This window comes from Cuculus canorus, chromosome 6, assembly GCF_017976375.1.
Source record: "Cuculus canorus isolate bCucCan1 chromosome 6, bCucCan1.pri, whole genome shotgun sequence".
NCBI lineage: Eukaryota > Metazoa > Chordata > Aves > Cuculiformes > Cuculidae > Cuculus > Cuculus canorus.
The window spans coordinates 41,758,057-41,776,514 of NC_071406.1; the positions used below are offsets into that span (position 1 = coordinate 41,758,057).

The 18,458-nt window shown below is 43.9% G+C and overlaps 2 protein-coding genes across 5 annotated transcripts in view; both read right to left on the reverse strand.

The window, feature by feature from the left end:
• Nucleotides 1-17,574, reverse strand: part of LOC104059592 (UDP-glucuronosyltransferase 1A1) — a 31,929-nt gene extending 14,355 nt beyond the window's left edge. The window contains exon 1 of one of the 4 annotated variants that reach the window (XM_054069986.1): nucleotides 4,199-5,095. In XM_054069986.1, coding sequence (XP_053925961.1) covers nucleotides 4,199-5,059 — 861 coding nt within the window. In that variant the 5' untranslated portion in view covers nucleotides 5,060-5,095. Of the gene's footprint in view, nucleotides 1-689; nucleotides 1,588-2,482; nucleotides 3,398-4,198; nucleotides 5,096-16,634 lie in introns of those variants that run through there. The other 3 variants (XM_054069985.1, XM_054069984.1, XM_054069982.1) reach the window with 3 other exon arrangements.
• On the reverse strand, nucleotides 6,466-9,695 carry LOC104059598 (UDP-glucuronosyltransferase 1A1-like). The gene is made up of 2 exons (XM_054069260.1): nucleotides 9,118-9,695; nucleotides 6,466-7,319 (listed from the first exon to the last, which is right to left on the reverse strand). Exons 1-2 carry the CDS (start codon nucleotides 9,131-9,133, stop codon nucleotides 6,466-6,468), a joined length of 870 nt encoding a protein of 289 aa, XP_053925235.1. The 5' UTR covers nucleotides 9,134-9,695.
• Nucleotides 17,575-18,458: the final 884 nt, after the last annotated feature.

Sequence of the window (18,458 nt, forward strand, 5' to 3'; positions counted from 1 at the left end):
GCATCTTCTAATGCCTGCCTGTAAACAGAGACGGTGCATCCTAGCCTGAGTGTCCACAGCCTGCCACGTTCCCATTGATTCCAGCTCTGGAAATATCCAAGTGAAGGAGCAGATAAATTCACTGACAAATAAAGACGTGGTCAGGCACAAAGAGTGCCTGACATGCATTTCTCCTTAAAGACCAGACCCTTCTGCAATCACGTATAGTCACATGGACTATACCCAACATTCCAAGGGGGAATGGCTTTCAATTGGAAGGGGGAAGATTTAGATTAGACATTAGGAAAAAAAGTCTCAGCGATGAGAGTGGTGAGGCACTGGCACACGTTGCTCAGGGAACTCACGGATGCCCCCTCCCTGGAAGTGTTCAAAGCCGGACTGGATGGAGCCTTGAGCAGCCTTGTCTGGTGGGAGGTGACCCTGCGCACGGCAGGAGGGGTCGGAACTAGGTGGTCTTTAATGTCCCTTCCAACCCAAACCATTTTATGATACCTCATCAATAAAAAGATACAGCTGCCATGGCAGAAAATGGAAAGTGAGGAGGAAAGTGAGAGGAAAATTGTTTCGTTCCTGAGTATTTCCCTAATAGATTCTAAATGGCACCTTAACTCATACCTGCAATACAAAACTCCACCCTCGTGAACACAAAAATCCATCAGTACAAGAAGTAATAACAGAGCGTAACCCACCTGAGGCAGCTTCTTGTGAGCACAGTTTATTCCCCCAACATAAATCATGTTGGGCATCAAAGGCCTTGGATAATCTAACACAAAATCAAACCTCATGAGCCAAATGGAAGCCTGGCGAAAGAGATCCAGCATAGTCACGTCCCGCTGGAGGAACTCAGATGCCAGTTTTGCGTGGGATTGAAAGACAAAGTCACAGAAAAAATAGAACGGGAAGTCAAGCATCAGGTTCTTCACCCTCTGGAAAAAGTTCATGCGATCTGTAAGGTCTGAAAATACCCTCGGAACATACGAAGGGGGATTGGGACACTGAGTGGCTTCAAAATCTAATCCACATGGAGTACCTCGAAAATGAAAGATGGAAGGGAGAGAAAGATGCTCGGCCAGGATCTGCCCGCAGGGTAGTACAGGGTCTGTAAAGAGAGCATCAAACTTGCTCTCCTCAAGATATTGAACAAGCTCCTTGTTGTAGAGCAACTGGGCACAGCCGGAGACTGCCAAATCAGAGAGTGTTCTCCAACTTTGAAATGCATTATAAAATCTTCCCAGAAAAGATCCTTCCTCCATTGAAGTTAATATAAAAGCCTGGAGATTTTCATGCAACTCTTCCAGTTTCAAAGGCACCGGGTACAGTTTCAGAACAAAACTCTTTGATGGCCTGATGTATAAATTTGTCTCAGGTGCAATGACAACTATTTCATGTCCCTTCCGGCTGAGACCATCCAGCACCTCCCGCATGCTGAGCCAGTGACTCCCATCTGCCGGCACCACCAGCAGCTTCCCACCAGCAGCCAAACGGAGCACGGACAGGAGCAGAACCAGCGTCACCGAGACTCGTGGGGGAGCACTGAGCACCAGGGCCATTGCTGCAAAAATCTGGTGAGTGCTGTCCCAGAAGAACACCACTGGTGGCACTAAAGAAACAGCACCAGCTCCGTGCTTTTAAATAATATCTGTGCTGCAGCCTAAACTTTGACCCCTGGCTGTATTTGTGGTGTAGGTAAATGTGTAATCATTCCTTTGATAAAAGGCTGGATAACAAGCAAGCAAGTTCAGCAATTTACCTGGGCAAGCAGTAAAAGTGATGGATGCACCAGATAAGCCCCTCTGTTCCTATCAGAAAAGTTTTGGCAGCTCTACTGCCTCTGAGCAGGATCTGCCAAGCCATCCACAGCTCCTTCAGGCTCTTTGAGACCCATTTTCTTCACAGATCTCACACTGCCACCACCAACGTAGGGGCATCTTCTAATGCCTGCCTGTAAACAGAGACGGTGCATCCTAGCCTGAGTGTCCACAGCCTGCCACGTTCCCATTGATTCCAGCTCTGGAAATACCCAAGTGAAGGAGCAGATAAATTCACCGACAAATAAAGACGTGGTCAGGCACAAAGAGTGCCTGACATGCATTTCTCCCTACAGACCAGACCTTTCTACAACCATTCCAAAGTCACACGGACCAGACCCAACCGCACGCCTTGACCATCCTTCAGACTCTCCTGCCGCTCATCATCACTCCCCATGGGACAGAGTACCAAGTGAATTAACAGGACACAAAATGGCTTTGAATATGCCTAATGAAAAAGACATCAACTGAGCACACTTCATCGATGAAAAGATACAGCTGCCTTCACACAAAATGGAAAGTGAGGAAGAAAGTGAGAGAAAAATAAGTTCTTTCATGAGTATTTCCCTTTAACATCCTAAATGGGAACTTGATTCCTGCCTGCAATACAAAATTCCATCCTCATGAATACAAAAATCCATCAGAACAAGAAGTGAAAGCAGAGCGTAACCCACCTGAGGCAGCTTCTTGTGAGCACAGGTTACTCCTCCAACATAAATCATGTTGGGCATCAGAGGCCTTGGATAATCTAACGCAAAATCAAACCTCATGAGCCAAATGGAAGCCTGGCGAAAGAGATCCAGCATAGTCACGTCCCGCTGGAGGAACTCAGATGCCAGTTTTGTGTATGATTGATATACAAAATCACAGAAAAAACTATTTGGGATATCAATGATTAGGTTCATCACCCTCTGGAGAAAGTTCATGTGATCTGTAAGGCCTGTTATTATCCTGGGAACATAAGAAGGAGGATTCGGACACTGGGTGGCTTCATATTCTAAACCACACGGTGACCCTCGAAAATAAAACACAGAAGGGAGAGAAAGATGCTCAGCCAGGATCTGCCCACAAGGTAACATTGGATCTGTAAAGACAGCATCAAAATTGCTCTCATTAAGATAATTGACAAGCTCCTTGTTGTACAGTAAGTGGGTACAAGTAGCCAGGTTGAGTCCAAATGTTTTTTTTACCCGTTGATAAAATCTAACACCTCTTTCTAGAATAGATCCATCATCAGTTATTTCCTTTGAAAATGCTTGGAAATTTTCGTCCAGCTCTTCCTGCGTGAAAGAGACCGGGTACATTTTCATAACAAAATCCTCTGATGGCTTGATGTATAGACTTATCTCGGGCGCAACGACGACTATTTCGTGTCCCTTCTGGTGGAGACCATCTACCACCTTCCGCATGCTGAGCCAGTGACTCCCATCCACCGGCACCACCAGCAGCTTCCCACCAGCAGCCAAAGGGAGCACGGACAGGAGCAGGACCAGCGTCACCGAGACTCGTGGGCGAGCACTGAGCACCGGGGCCATTGCTGCAGAAGTCTGGTGAGTGCTGTCCCAGAAGAAAACCGGCGGAAGCACTGAAGATACAGCACAGGCTCTGCGCTTTTAAGCAATCTGTGCTGCAGCCTAAACTTTGACCCTCCGGTGCAGGAGGGAGGTGTTTCCGGTGCAAGAAATGAATAATCATTCCTTTCATAAAAGGCTGGATAAGAAGCCCTAATTCCAGTCATGTTCACAGGCAGTTGTTCTGTGATGGGTGCGGTGGATAAGCCCCGCTTATTTGCATTAGATGAAATAATAAAGAGTGCCCCAGGCAGGAGATGGGCTGGTTCTGGGTGGGACTGCACCTCAGATAGCCTTCCTCTGGCAGAACCTCCTGCAGAGACAGGAGATGTGTCTCATCCACATCACCACTCAGCCTGGCAGAGGCTGCTCCCTTCTCCTGGGAAAGACCTGTCCCCTCACTTTCTCCCTTTGACCACTCATCTCTAGCGGCCAATGAATGGCCCCAGAGCAGATGTACCAGAGGTGGTTTAGATGCCTTCAGGAATGAGAACACAGATGGACATGATGCCAGTTTTCTCTGCGGGAGACGTTACCCACACTAAGCAGTACTTTGTACTTCCATTGCCCCATCACAGACCTTCATTAGAAGAACCTAAATTTTCTCTTCAAATGAGCATATTTCACCAATGAAAAGATACAGGGGCCTTCAAACAAAACGGGAGGTGAGGAAGAAAGTAAGAGAAAAATTATTTCTTTCATAACTGTTTGCCTTGGGCATCATAAATTGCATTTCAACTTATATCTGCAACACAAAATACCACCATTGAGAACACAAAAATTCATCAGAACAAGAATTAAAAGCAGAGCAGGACCCACCTGAGGCAGCTTCTTATGAGCACAGTTTACTCCTCCAATTACTACCATGTTGGGCATCAAAGGTCTTGGATGATCTAACGCAAAATCTAACCTTAAGAGCCAAATGGAAGCTTGGCGAAAGAGATCCAGCACAGTCACGTCTCGCTGGAGGAACTCAGATGCCAGTTTTGCATATGGTTGAAAGAAAAAATCACAGAGAAAATAATTTGGGATGTCTAGAATTAGGTTCTTTACGCGCTGGAGAAAGCTCATGCCATCTGTAAGGCCTGTGAACATCCTGGGAACATATGAAGGGGGATTTGGACACTGGGTGGCTTCAAATTCTAAACCACATGGCATTACCCGCAAAAAAAACACAGAAGGCAGTGAAAGATGCTCAGCCAGGATCTGCCCGCAGGGTAGTACAGGGTCTGTAAAGAGAGCATCAAACTTGCTCTGCTCAAGATATCTGACAAGCTCCTCGTTGTACAGTAAGTGGGTGCAGGTAGAGAGAGCATTGGCAGAGATGCTTTTTAGTCTCTGGTATATTTTAATAAATCTTCCCAGAAAGGATCCTTTTTCAAATACGTTCTGTGAAAAAGAATGGATACTTCCATCCACTTCTTCCTTTGTGAAGGGTATTGCATACATTTTCATAATAAAATTCTCTGACGGTTTTATGTGTACGCTCACTTCAGGTGCAACGACGACTATTTCGTGTCCCTTCCGGCGGAGACCATCCAGCACCTCCTGCATGCTGAGCCAACGACTCCCATCCACCGGCACCACCAGCAGCTTCCCACCAGCAGCCAAAGGGAGCGCGGACAGGAGCAGGACCAGCATCACCGAGACTCGTGGGTGAGCACTGAGCACCGGGGCCATTGCTGCGGAAGTCTGGTGAGTGTTGTCCCAGAAGAATATTCCCAGCTCTAGGCTTTTAAGCAAGCGGTGCTGTGGTTCTCGGGATGATCTTTAGACTTATTTGCTGTGTAGTAAATCTATAATCTTGTCTATGGCAAAGATGGCATAAGAGGTGTTAAAGTTCAGCCAGTTTGGCAGACTGTAATCAGAGCAGCTGCCAGACTTGCTAACAGCCACCTCTCTACCTCTTTGTATGGGAGGAACACTAGGGTTTGGAGAAATCAGGGATCCTTCAGCAAGTGCTCTGCCCAAAAGTGGTAATTAACAGATGGTTAATTTTCCAAATGAGAATTTTCAGTCTGAGAAAATTCCTGCCTTCTTGCCAGCCCAAATAACTTTCTATTTGTAAAAGATCGGAAAAATATCAATGCTTCACATGGGAAACGGCTTGGTTTCGTTATCAGTTTTATATCTTGACACTGTAATGAAATGGAAAATTGGCTATCAAAGTTCATTCCCCTGAATGCCTCTGTTTCAAAGGATGAAGTAAGGGCTGGAAGAAGGAAGGACAAGGGCATGGGTTTTGCCAGATGTATTTAAAACTGGATTAGCAAATCAGAAATACCATTTAGATCAGCCTGGGAAGAGTATGCCCCAGGGCCACGAAAGCAATCAACACCAATGCGCAGAGAGGATTTGCAGACATTCAGCCCTAATTACAAAATCTATTGCACAGAAGTAATTTTGACAATACAATTATTTAGTATGGATAGTACAAATCACAATTTTTTTTAAGGAGATTTACCAAGTTTGTGCAGCTCTAAGTACACCTTTTGTAGGGAAATTTTTCAGAAGGCAGCGTGAGCTGTGGCAGATGCTCAGTCCTGCGAGCAGGTATGAAAACCTCCAATAGGTTTGCAGAATATTTTGTAAGGAATCCGTGCAGTGAAAGGATAAGCCTAGACTGACAAAGCAACCTGAACATTACCTGCTGACTGATGCTACTACACTTTATTTCTAACTTACAAAATGTTGTTTCTATTAACCGGAAAGATTCATTGTTTTACAGTTGTGGCAGTAAAACAAACAGTTTGAGTTAATAGTACTGATCAGGCAAAGAGTAGCAGCAGACCTGCCTGTAAGACAGAGATCACCCTCACTCGGGGGTACGTGTCTCAGTTAGCAAGTGTACAGTGACAAAGTGCTTCCACCTAGCCCAAAGAAAGCAACTGTGTAAGAAAAGAGTGCTTAGATCCTGCTAATGCTATAGGAGAATACTTGCAAGAGAAGGGGAGAATTAAAACCAGCCCAGTTTCTCACCTATTTTGTCTTTACAGTATACCTTACTGCATGTATAAATCCCACAAACTCATGTATACAACTACACACACACAAAGCATTTGCAAACAGCCTTTTCTCTTCAAACCTTAATATAGTTTATCAAGGAAATCACTGACCTGAGATAATGGCTTTTTCTTTCCACAGTTTATACCTCCAATGAACACTATGTTGGGCATCACTGGCATGGGATACTCAAAAACAAAATCCATCCTTTTAAGCCAAATGGATCCATGGCTTAAGAGCTCCTTCATTGTTACTGATCTGTGGAGAAAATCTGAGGCCAGAAGTTCAAATGGCAAATAGGCAAAATTGCAAAGAAAGGATTCTGATGACTTCAGGAATAAGTTTTCCACACGCTGGATAAATGTCATGTGGTCTGAGTTGTCTGTAAATGTTCTTGGGACGTAGGAAGGGGGATCTGGACACTGAGTAGCCTGCAAATCCAAACTGCAGGGGAGTCCCCGGAGAAAGAAAACAGATGGGACAGACAGATGCAGAGCCAGTATTTGTCCACATGGTACAATAGGGTCCATGAGGACAGCATCAAATTTGCTTCCTTCAAGATATCGCATCAGATCCTTATTGTGCAGTAAACTGGTACAGGAAGAGACGTAGAGACCAGAGATGACTTGAGCTTTTTCATAAAGCGCAATAATTCTCTGAAGAAAAGGTCTTCGCTCAAAAAGATCATTAGCAAATGAATGCATGCTTGCTCCCAGTTCCTCCCTGGTTAAAGGCACTGGATAAGTCTTTAGAGTGTAATATTCAGATGCCTTCACATTCAAGTTTACTTCTGGTGCGACAACAATTATTTCGTGCCCTTTCCTGCTGAGGGCCGCCAGCACCAAGCGCATGCTGAGCCAGTGACTCCCATCCATTGGCACCACCAACAGCTTCCCACCATCAGCCAAGCAAAACAGAGACAGGAAAACTAAAACTCCTGCAGAAACCAAGCAACTGCATTTACTCACACGAGCCATGTTCCTAGAAATCCAGCATCTGTTCCTCTGCCCTGACCTAACAGATTTTAAGTAGACCCCTTGACAGATTCTCGCACATTCCCCCTTAACGATCTGGCTTTTCCAGTAAAACCAGCCATTCAAGGCATTGATGAATCACGAGAAATCAACTTGGGTTGGGCAGAACTGGGCTTGGTATCTGAGGCCCCCTTGGGATGGCTCCTTTCAGATGGATTCCCTGTGCTGATTGCTGTTAGACTGAAAATACAATCAGACTTTGCAAAGACAAAATCCCAAGTCCTTGAATAGTGGTGGCACTTTTAAGTAACTGGGCTTGCCGAAAACAGGTATTAAAGTGCTTTCTTGCTTCCCTTTCTTTTTGATAAGCATTTTGCAGCTGTTCTGGAATGTTTGTTAACTTCATGTTTAAATCAAATGATAAATTTTGCCACTACACAGCGTGATATTTGTGCAAAGCCCAAGGTGGAGGCTCTGTGATTCACATACAGCTCCGTGCTGGGGCCAGGGGCAACATCAGGTACAAACTTATTAGAGTAAGTAACTGAGGCTTGTGTCTGCAAAGGAAAAACACCCATTGGTGCTGTCATGCACAATGCTTCTTTGTTCTTATTCTGACCTATCTGTGCCTATCGCAGTCATTTCCTTCCTCCAGGAGCTATAGGAAGGAAAAACCACTCAGTTCTCCTTGTACCTAAATAAATTCAGGAAAGCTTGGACAGATCTAGCCAGTAACAGCCAGGAATTGATTTTAAATGGCATTACTTCAGGTGACAAACTAAAAATAAGATACGGTGTCTGAGCAGTCAGTAAGTACTAGCGATGAACACTGTGTAATTCAGAGGCGCAGTCAGAAGATAACAAGAAATCAGGGCTGAAGAATCAGTACTTCTGCAATAAGAATTGCTGCTGGACTTTGGTTTTGAGCCACTAAGCAAGAGGGAGAGTGAGCTTTTTCTTCAGAGGAGAGTCTGATTTGAACGTGGAGCTGCCACATGGCTTTGCCTGCAGGCGAGATTCCTCTCCATGCTTTTCCCAGAGGATCTTCCTGGGTTTGTCCCTCTGGAGCCATTAAGCAGCTCTGATGGACAGAACAGATAGGAAAAAGCACTGCCCTGATAAAATTGGCCATGTGGGGGGTTGACAAAGAGGCTTTTGTGGAAAAGCAAGACCTGAACTGTACTAGTTCAGCAGAAACAAACAGTTGCAGCATCAAGGGAAGTACTGGGAGGGGTAACGCCAAGCCTGAGGGCGGTTAAGGCTGCCTCTGGGGAAGATGTGCCAGGCTGTAAACTGCAAATCTGTTTTCTGGTGAAGCTTCACCCATTCATGTTCACAAAGCTTCACCCATTCATGTTCACAAAGGCCTATGAATTTGGGGTGAAGAGTAGGAGTGGTGACAGGCATCCACTCCCTAAGACTCAGGGAAGGTGACAAAAGTTCAAGGGAAGAATAGAGGGGAGTTTTTTTTTGAGTTATGTTCACAAAGGATAAAACTTCATCCTTTCTAGGAAACAATGTGATTCACTGCTGAAACACTGGATTACGCTAACCACGGATTTATCATCTGCTCAGGAGAGCAGATTCCTCCTGTATCTCCTTTTCCACTTAATCTTTGGCATCACATCAGGCTGTTCTACTCACGACACAAGCAAGCAAGAATATAAATCGCATACAGCAAGGAGGTAATGAACATCACGAGCACACGCAGATCGCATGCATGCCTTTATCAAGTGCTTTTCAGACCACAGATGTACTCACCCATTAACATTTCCATGTCCAAACTGGATGCTAAAATGCAGTTCAGAACTCAGCTGTCTAGTTTTTGTGACGGAAGCTGCAGTTAGACCGAAACCTTCATCGCAAAATATCAGCCTTCAACTCAAACACAGTGACAGAAAAGAGCCCATGATGCTGTTGCACGTGACTCATCAAGTTACTTTTTCGACCAGATAAGCAGTTAATGCTCTTGAAGAAATATTCTACTGCCTCTTGCATGAGGCAAAGAATTTTTGGAAAAGCTGTTACAATTCCTGCCCTTTTCGCATGAATTCCTGGGTGAGGTGTTTGTGTGCCTGACTTCGGCTGGATTTAATCATAGCGTAACACGTGATCTCTTCTCTGAACAAAATCTCCGTATTGGGCAGACCCAAGGAAAGGAGGTGGAATCACATATGCTCCTGGTCAACTATACCACTCTGTTTTTCAGGTGGATTGGCCATACAGAAAGTGTTAAATTAAGTCATCTCTTTAGGTTAGAAATATCCACATCAAACACGCAATTAGACCTCACCCACACCATGCAGGTGTATGACTGCCAGAATTTTTCCCTTGTTATACCTTCCCCCGCTGGTCACTGACCTGAGCTAATGGTTTCTTGTGTCCGCAGTTTATGCCTCCAATAAAAACCATATTGGGCATTATAGGCATGGGATAGTCAAAGACAAAGTCGATTCTCTTCAGCCAGACGGATCCATGGCTTAAAAGCTGTGTAATTGTCATCGGCTGTTGGAGAAAGTCTGAGGCCAGGCTTTCAAATGGTGAGAAGACCAAAGAGCAGGTGAAAGACTCTGAAAGGCTGATGAGGAAGTTCTTAACTCTCTCAGAGAACGTCATATGATCTGTGTTGAGAGAGAACATTCGTGGGACGTAGGACGGTGGGTCTGGACTCTGAGCAGCACGAATGTCCATAGCACATGGGAAGCCCCGCAAAAAAAAAACAGTAGGAATAGAAAAATGCAAAGCAACTATCTGTCCACAGGGTGTCAGAGGATCTGTAAAGATCGCATCAAATTTACTTTCTTCAATGTACTTCATCATCTCTTTGTTGTACAGTAAGGAACTGCAGGCAGCATGAAATAATTCAGAGCTCTGTCTGAAACTACGCCAGGTCTCCATAAATCTCGTCAGGAAAGGCTCTTCGCTAAAACTTTTCATACTAAATGAGCGTACGTGTTCTTTCATGTCTTTGTTTTCGAAAGGTACAGGATATGTTTTGAATTCATATGTCCCCGAGGAATCTATCAGAAGACTGCTGGCTGGTGCGATGACAACTATTTCGTGTCCTTTCTTGCTCAGCTCTGCCAGGACCTCCTTCATACTCAGCCAGTGGCTGCCATCCATTGGGACCACCAGCAGCTTCCCAGCAGCAGCAGGACTCAGGCAGCACAAGAAGGTGAGCAGCACTGCCACCAGCATGTTGCAGGTTGCACAGACCAAGGCACGAGAGAATCCAGGAGGTCCGCAAGCTTTTGTAGCTACGCTCCACCTACGCAAACACACCAGTAGGCAGTGGTTCCTAAAAGCACCTTTGTCCTTTTGGCTGACCTCATATTTCAGATGTTCACAAGTTTGCACGCAACAGAGTCACGGTAGCTGATTAATGATTACAAAAGAGGGAGATAAAGTTTACTTCAAAAGTGAATTTGCACGAGCACGAGAAAGGCGTGTCCTGTCATATACTTCTCTCACTGTAGCTGTGGCTACAGCTCAGTGCCTCAGCCTTCTCTTCTCCTTCCCAGAGTAGGATCACAGCCTCATGACAGTTCTTACCATCAGCAACACAGCAACCTTCACTGACATTAGCTGACAACATGCTCTAGGATACATGTGAATTCATGAAAAAAAATGCATCCACAGCGTGGACGAACAGAAATACTGCTGGGATTACCCCACATAGTACTGCTGGGTCTATGAAGAGAGCACCAAAATTACTCTTTTCCATCTGGCATTAGAGTTCTCTGTGCCACTGAAAGCTGTCAGAGATGCTACAGACTGTAGTAGTTTGGTAATTTTTGTAAGCACTTTCTTTTCTAATGAAGCTGAGGCAAGTTATACATAACTTATAGTAAAGATAAATATGAGGAATCAATGTTAAAAGTACCTGTGTTTTGTCGTCGTTGTTGTTTGTTTGTTTGATTGATTGTTTTTTATAACCCAAACCAGTTGGTACAACTGAGAAAAATTAGCTATATTTTCACTAATGCAAATGTGCTTTTTCTGAAGATAAGTAGCCAACAGAAAATCTTTCCCCATCTCTACATATAACTTCCACCCAACCTCTTATCCTTTCAGATATAAAACTACGTTGTGAAACAGCAGTTCATTATTGTACCTCAGATAACATAAACCAACAACAAGTTTCTAACAGATGAACTCACAAGTTCATGGCCTATGTCAGTTCAGTGCATGACTAAAATAGTTCATGAACTCCAGATCCTTCTCTGTTGTAAACTCCTGGGGTTTTAAATGGTGGTGGTGATCTCTCACCATAGAATTTTACAAGTAGGTGGCTGGGAAGGTGCCTTGGGGATACAGTTTGCTCCTCCAGGGCATTCAGAGATGAAAAGTGCATTGCAAGTGCTGAGATAAGAAGTGATCAAATCCACTTGGAACTTGCTGTTTGGTGTGGTTTTTTTCTCTGCACTTGGCTATGACCATCAACAGCAAAATGAGTTGGCTGTTAACAGCCAATACAAAGTTAACCTTCCAGGCTCTATAAGACCTCAAGTATCCTACTAGAAAAGATAACTTAGAGGTCAACAGAGAACAGACAGACAGGCAGAGAAAGGATGAAGTTCTTAGGTTAGCACCGCACCAAATCAGCTGAGGTCAGATCAAAGCTGGGTAATGATTATTCAGAAAATTAACGGGCTGGCTCAGTTTACAATATAACATAGTAGTTTTACATGTGTTTGTTGTTCGTTATCCAGTAGCAAAGGGCTCCTGGACTCCTTTCAGGACTGAAGGTTGTGGTGCTCCTTACTGACTCCTGTTGTGTGTGCAGACCATCCCTGCGAGCGGTTTGAGGAACAGTGGCCTCGAAGAGAGAGAACCATGTGCCAGCTCTTGACATCTGATAAGAAAGGCAATACCAAAGAGGACACTTTGTATGTTAAACAAAGCCAAAGTTTTGGTGACCGCAGATTTATTTTCCTCCCAGGAGTATCTTTCATCCCAAGGTTCATGTGAGTTACTCCAGAGTGTCCCTGTGAGTGGCGGAGCAGTGCAGTATTTGCACGCAAGAAGCTCTAAGGGGCTGAGATGGCTTGGACCTTGAACCATAACTTGGTTCGAGGGGTATGGTGTGCCAGCGTGCTTACCTTTCCCCCTACAATTACCTTTCCACCTACAATTGCTTCAGCTGGAAAAAGTACTAAAACTCTCTCAAACTACTTATTTCTCAGTTGGACTGGTTGCCACGTGTGGATTACTTCTATCCTGAGCAGCAAACAGCGAGTGCCACTGGGGAAGAGGACAGCAAATCAATATCTTGGTGGCTTCTTGTTATACGAGCAGCACTAAAACTAGAACTAAACCCAAATATTTGTTGAGGCATCCTGGAAGTGTTGGGTTTATCTACTGGATTTGTTTTCCTGTTGTCAGATGAGATTGCTCACCCCCTTACGCTCTGGGTCTTGCAAGTAGGAACAGGCTGCTCAAATTGCACAGATAAATGCAATTTGATTTCCCAGGCTTTTGCACGATGAGTCAGGCTCATACACAGAAGAATCCCTGAATTGAGGAATCCTTGTAATTGAACCCACTCCTTTTGTTTGTTTTTGACACTAAAGAGTGTTGGGCAAGTTCAGGTCGATAGCTGGTGACATGAACCTGCCTGATTCCCCCTTACATTTTATGTAGCTATGGAGATACACTGTCATTTTCGTGCACAGGATAAGACAGTGAGTAGTTTAGCTAACAAGACTTCAGATGAAAAATAACTCATAACAGTGATGATATGTTGACTGCAAGTTGGAAAGCAATCTTAACTCTAAGTCTTTGCAAGTACAAGAAGCAGTAGGCAGCTAAGCAAATTGCAGAACACAGATCATTTCTAGGACAGCCCCTTCCAAAGCTGTAAACAGAATTCATAGGAAAATGATAGTATGTTGTCCTGAAATTCATGACTGTATCCTAGCAGAAAGGTGACATTTTAGGTTGCCCAGGTAACTGTAATTGGAATTTTTCCTAATCTTCATAGGACAACATGTTTGATATTTGTAAATATGATACTCTTAAAACGTTTTTAGATTTTGTGCATAGATTTTTGTCAAATATAGTGCCTCTGGACTCACATTAGAGAAGGCGTTTTAATTTAACCATAAGACAAACTTCCCATGGAGTGGGAAACTTAAAGCAGTATTTCCAGTTAGTATGAGGGAACTTTTGTTGGAAGAAATATGTTTTACTTCTTCTTTCAATATCATTTCTTCAAAATATGGAAGGCACAGGGATGTGGATAAGAGGACACTGAAAAGGTCAGCGAGATGAACTGGTTAGAGCAGCCATTTCGGTTTTATAGGCACTGTACATTGAAGGTGTACAACACACAACTTTCTTTTTCAAAAGTAGTTCTGCTTCAACTTATCTGATATTACGTATTTTGCCATTGCAATATAAAGCAGAAGAACATTATTGTCAGCTGTAAAGGTGCACAGCATCCTTTACAAAAGCATAATAAACAGAGACGGATGCGGTACCAGGCTGTTCTAAACTGCCATCAGGTTCATCAACACCTCCAGTATCACACGAAAACAGCAATCCTAGTAGTTGATTTGTGAACAGAGTGAAGAAAATGAAGAGTTACCCTATAGCTGTACTAATCCTAGAGACCCATGTTAGCAAATTAACAATACCCACAGACAGGATGGGATCCCTTCTGAAGTCACACGAAGTGGCATTTGGATTGAGTAGGCTTTTTCAAAGTGTGTCTCTGTGTGCCAGGGTTGTGTGCGTGCTTTGGTACCTCTTACTGTATTCTTTGGCTTGTGGTCAAAATCTTTGAATTCCACTTTTAAGTGCATATTTCAGAGGACCAATTAGAAATGTTTCCTTATCAAGGTTTCAGAGACACTGCTGGCTCTGGCAGAAGGGTTTCAGAACAGAGTCTGTTCTCTTAATCCTTGTGCTAGAAAGACAAACCACAGGGTCTTTATTCAGCTATACTTTTCCTTTACTTAACTACCTACTTAAATCCTACTTTACTTAAATGTCAATGTTTTAAGTTAACCAGTTGTTTAAATAAGCAATGGGTGTTTTAAGTTAAAAGCACAGGAATGACTATGAAAGGGTGCTACAGCTTACATTTCTGAACTTTGCTTCAATCAAATCACATGAAATTTGTTTTTATGAGCTTGTCACAAAACCAGCTTTGCATTAACTTTGGCTAAAGACAAGGTATTCCTCAAAGTGTCTCAGGGCTTACAGTCTGAGTTCATTTGTGATGTCCCCCTAATGAGGGAGCACTTATTCAGGTACTCATGGAGTCATTAGAAGATGACACGGGCACAGGATTCCTGCTTAGCCAAGAGTACTGGGTCTGGTTTCCTGCGAGCATTCTATTAAACCTCCAGGCATGGTGACTTGGCAACCAGATTTATGTGTCTGTTAATGAAGATGTAATTGATGTTGAGATATCCCGGTATGGAAAGCGCCAGGCAAGAGGAAGCCCAGTCTGAGGCAACATCTTAGTCAATAAATAAGTGAAGTGCAGTTTGTGTTCCTCCAGGCTTAGTGCCGTGGTTGCAAGTTCTCCCAGTCCCTCCAAGGCTGCAGGCTGTGGATGATCCTTATGGCTCAGGAGGGTCAGGGAACCTGGGATTTAATTCTCTGTGCTGGGTAGAACCCATACGCCCAGTTCCACATAGCACGAGCTCCTCTGCACCCTGACCTGCTCCAGACCAGGTTCTCCATGGAAACACGTGAGACAAGGCAGAAAGGAGCCCCCTCCAGTAATTAGGCCACAATGCCCGCATTTTCTACCTGGGAAAACTATGGAAAGTGGTGTAACAGAAAGATCTGAGGAAAGAAAATGCATTTTGAATCTCTTGTTCTCTCTGTGTTTTCCTAGTTGTTGTAACTTTTCTTCTACCTGTCTGTTGAGCAATAGGCTACCAGGTTTCAAAGTGCTATCTGTTGTCATTGTATGATTACACTTCTAAACAGTAATGATCAACCCAGGGTTCACCACTGTGTATGGATAGGGAGGCTTTTTCCCCTCCCTTATCACTCATTTCACGTGTGTTTACTCTGCACTACATTCTTGCCTCGCTTCTGGGCATTGTTCACAGTGAAATGGGAGAAATTCCTCTGCTCTCGGTAGAAAATGTGGCTAGAGAAGGCAAACTGAAGACACACAAGATTTTTCAGGGTTTGGAACATGTGATTTCCACCAAATGACAGACAAAACTGGGAGACGCCAGGTATAAAATGAGGGCAGGATAGCAAGCTACGAACGGTCTGCAGCTCTGAGACATTAAAGACACAGGAGTAAACACTTGCAGCATGTAACCATCAAGAATTTGACTTTTAAATCTCAAACTAGGAAGTGCCATTCTCTTGAGCCTAACGTGAGAGAATGCCTTATTTATAATACCATTCTAATATTCGAAGTTACAATTTATTTATTAAGTTCTGTGGACTCTGTATAATCCCGTCAAAGAGTATAAAAGAAATCTGAAATAAGAAAGAAAAAACCCTTCAACTCAAAGAAGCCGTGCTGCAATTGTGCAGTGGTATTGTGTGACCACAATTCAGAAGTGAGAGAGAAAGATGTTTGTGTCCTGTGTTGTACCTGGAAAGAAAAGTCTAGTGCTATTCATTGTTTTGGAGGCTACATGGTAACTATCAAACTAGATTAAATTTTTTAGATTAGTTTTAGAAACCCTGCAGAACGATTCTGGTAAAAACAAATGCCAAGAAATAGATATGAAAATTGATCTAATTTTTGCATTGAAATGTCTTTCATCAAATACAGCATTTTAGATTAATGCTTCCCAATTCAACATGATATTTATATTTCACCATGATCTACAAAAAGAAATAACATAGACAGCCAGTTAGGAAACCGTATGTCACGAAAAGACAACCAAGGCAAATTAATTGACTTTGCTGAGCCTAGAGTTAAAAACAAAGGATGACTCTCAGAGCACAGTGTTTGGGGTTTTCCTCAGGTGAAATAAATATATGTCAGGCTCCATGAAAATTAAATCAAGACTGTGTCTAGTTGGTGAATAATATATATTTACTGAGGATACTAAGTTGTAGCTAGCAGATAAGTCCATTTCTTCTTGAACTTGTCAGAAAATCCTCAGTAATTCAAATATGTCATCTGCCTCTGTCAAGGTAATCGATTTAAGCCTGTGGAAAACAACTGCCAAAACCCGGTTGTACTAAATCATTATCAGAAAGGAAAAAATTCAATAGCACTAAACTTCCAGAAATGGGGTAATCGCATTTCATTGGAAAATGTATAATTTGGAGGAAAAAGGACTTACCTTAGGCAGTGGTTTCTTCTGACCACAGTTTATGCCTCCAATAAAGACCATATTGGGCATCACTGGTCTGACGTACTCAAACACAAAGTCAAATCTCAGAAGCCAAATGGAAGCAGAGCTCACGAGTTCGGTCAGGGACACATCTCTCTGAAGAACTTCAGAGGAAAGCTTTAATGCATCTTCGTAGAAACCATTACAGTACATAGGCTCCAGGAGGGAAACCAGTGCATTTTCCACCCTCTGGAAAAAAGTCATGCGGTCTGAGTTGAAGGTAAATAGTCTTGGGATGTAGGACAGAGGGTTTGGGCACTGCGGTGCTGTATAGTGTAAGCTGCAAGGAAATCCTCTCATGAAGAATACAAATGGAAGAGAAAAATAGTTAGCAACTATTGCACCGCACATAAAGGCAGGGTCTGTTAGGACAGCATCGAAGTTGCTTTGACTGATGTACTGCAGGGTCTCCTTGCTGTTGAACAGGTCCCTGCATTGAGTAAAGAACGTCTTGAAAACATTCACCGAGTACTTGTACAGCTCTGGAATGTTCAGTGGGAAAGTCTGTTCCTTCAGGTGAGCACCAGCATACTGTTGAAAAGCATTATCCAGATCTTGTAAAGGGAGAGACACTGGGTATGTTTTCACCGTGTATGCCTGCGTTGTTTCCATCTGCCAGCTGACTTCTGGTAAAATCACCACCACTTCATGTCCTTTCTCGCTGAGCTTTTCAACTACTTCCTTCATGCTAAGCCAGTGGCTTCCAACCATGGGCACCACCAGGAGCTTCCCACCATCTGAGAGGCCAGGAAGGAGGAGGAGAAAAGTCCAGGCACAGCAAAGCCACAAAGTCATGTTCCTGTGTTTAGAACACAGACTATGAGAGATTCTTCTCCTTCCAGCAGTAGCCTGAACACGCTTTTGAAGGAAACCGACTGGTTTAATAAGCTGAGTTGTGCTGCAATGCTGCAACCTCCTAGTTAATGATTTGCTGCTTTGGGTTGGGCATTGGGTTTGGGGTTTTTTTCTCATTATTTGTGAAGCCAAATAAGGTGAATATTTCCTGTGCTGAGTCATCAAGCTCCTCAATGTTAAACGTATCAGCAGCTCCTCAACATGCCAGTCCGATTTCTTAGGACTTCTCTCTCGATTGCTGATATGTCCTCTCTTACCCCTTGGTCAGGGTGACCCCACGTCTGGTGCAAACAACCCCACCACAACAGCAAGAAATTAAAACAGCCTCAGCAAATTTCACGTGGTTGGAGACATCCATGAATCAAGTAATTTCCCTGAGGGAAGAACAGGAGATCCTCAGGATAAGGGGAAAGAGCAGATCACAGAATCACAGAATCACAGAATCACAAGGTTAGAAAGGACCCATTGGATCATCGAGTCCAACCATTCCTAACACTCCCTAAACCATGTCCCTCAGCACTTAAACACCTCCAGGGAAGGCGACTCGACCACCTCCCTGGGCAGCTGTTCCAGTACCCAATGACTCTTACTGTGAAGAAGATGAGCTTTGTCTTCTGAGCTAGCAGGAACCTACACAGCAGGAGAGACACAGAAAGAGGCTGCTCTGACCACTGAGGCAGAGACCTGTGAAGCTGAAGGCCATATGTCAGCGTCACAACCTATAGGATGCCCTCAGGCACCTGAGAACTCCTCCCCACTTGACTACACATCAAGCAGAAGCCAGGCAGAAGGCATGTATGTACTCGGCTGCTGCTCCCCATGTGGCTTGGGCTGTTCAGCGGCGACTGAGGCATGAGCCCAGGTGTGGAACCCAAATTGGCGGAGAAGCAGCTTCAGTGCAAGCAGGTGTTTGCAAGA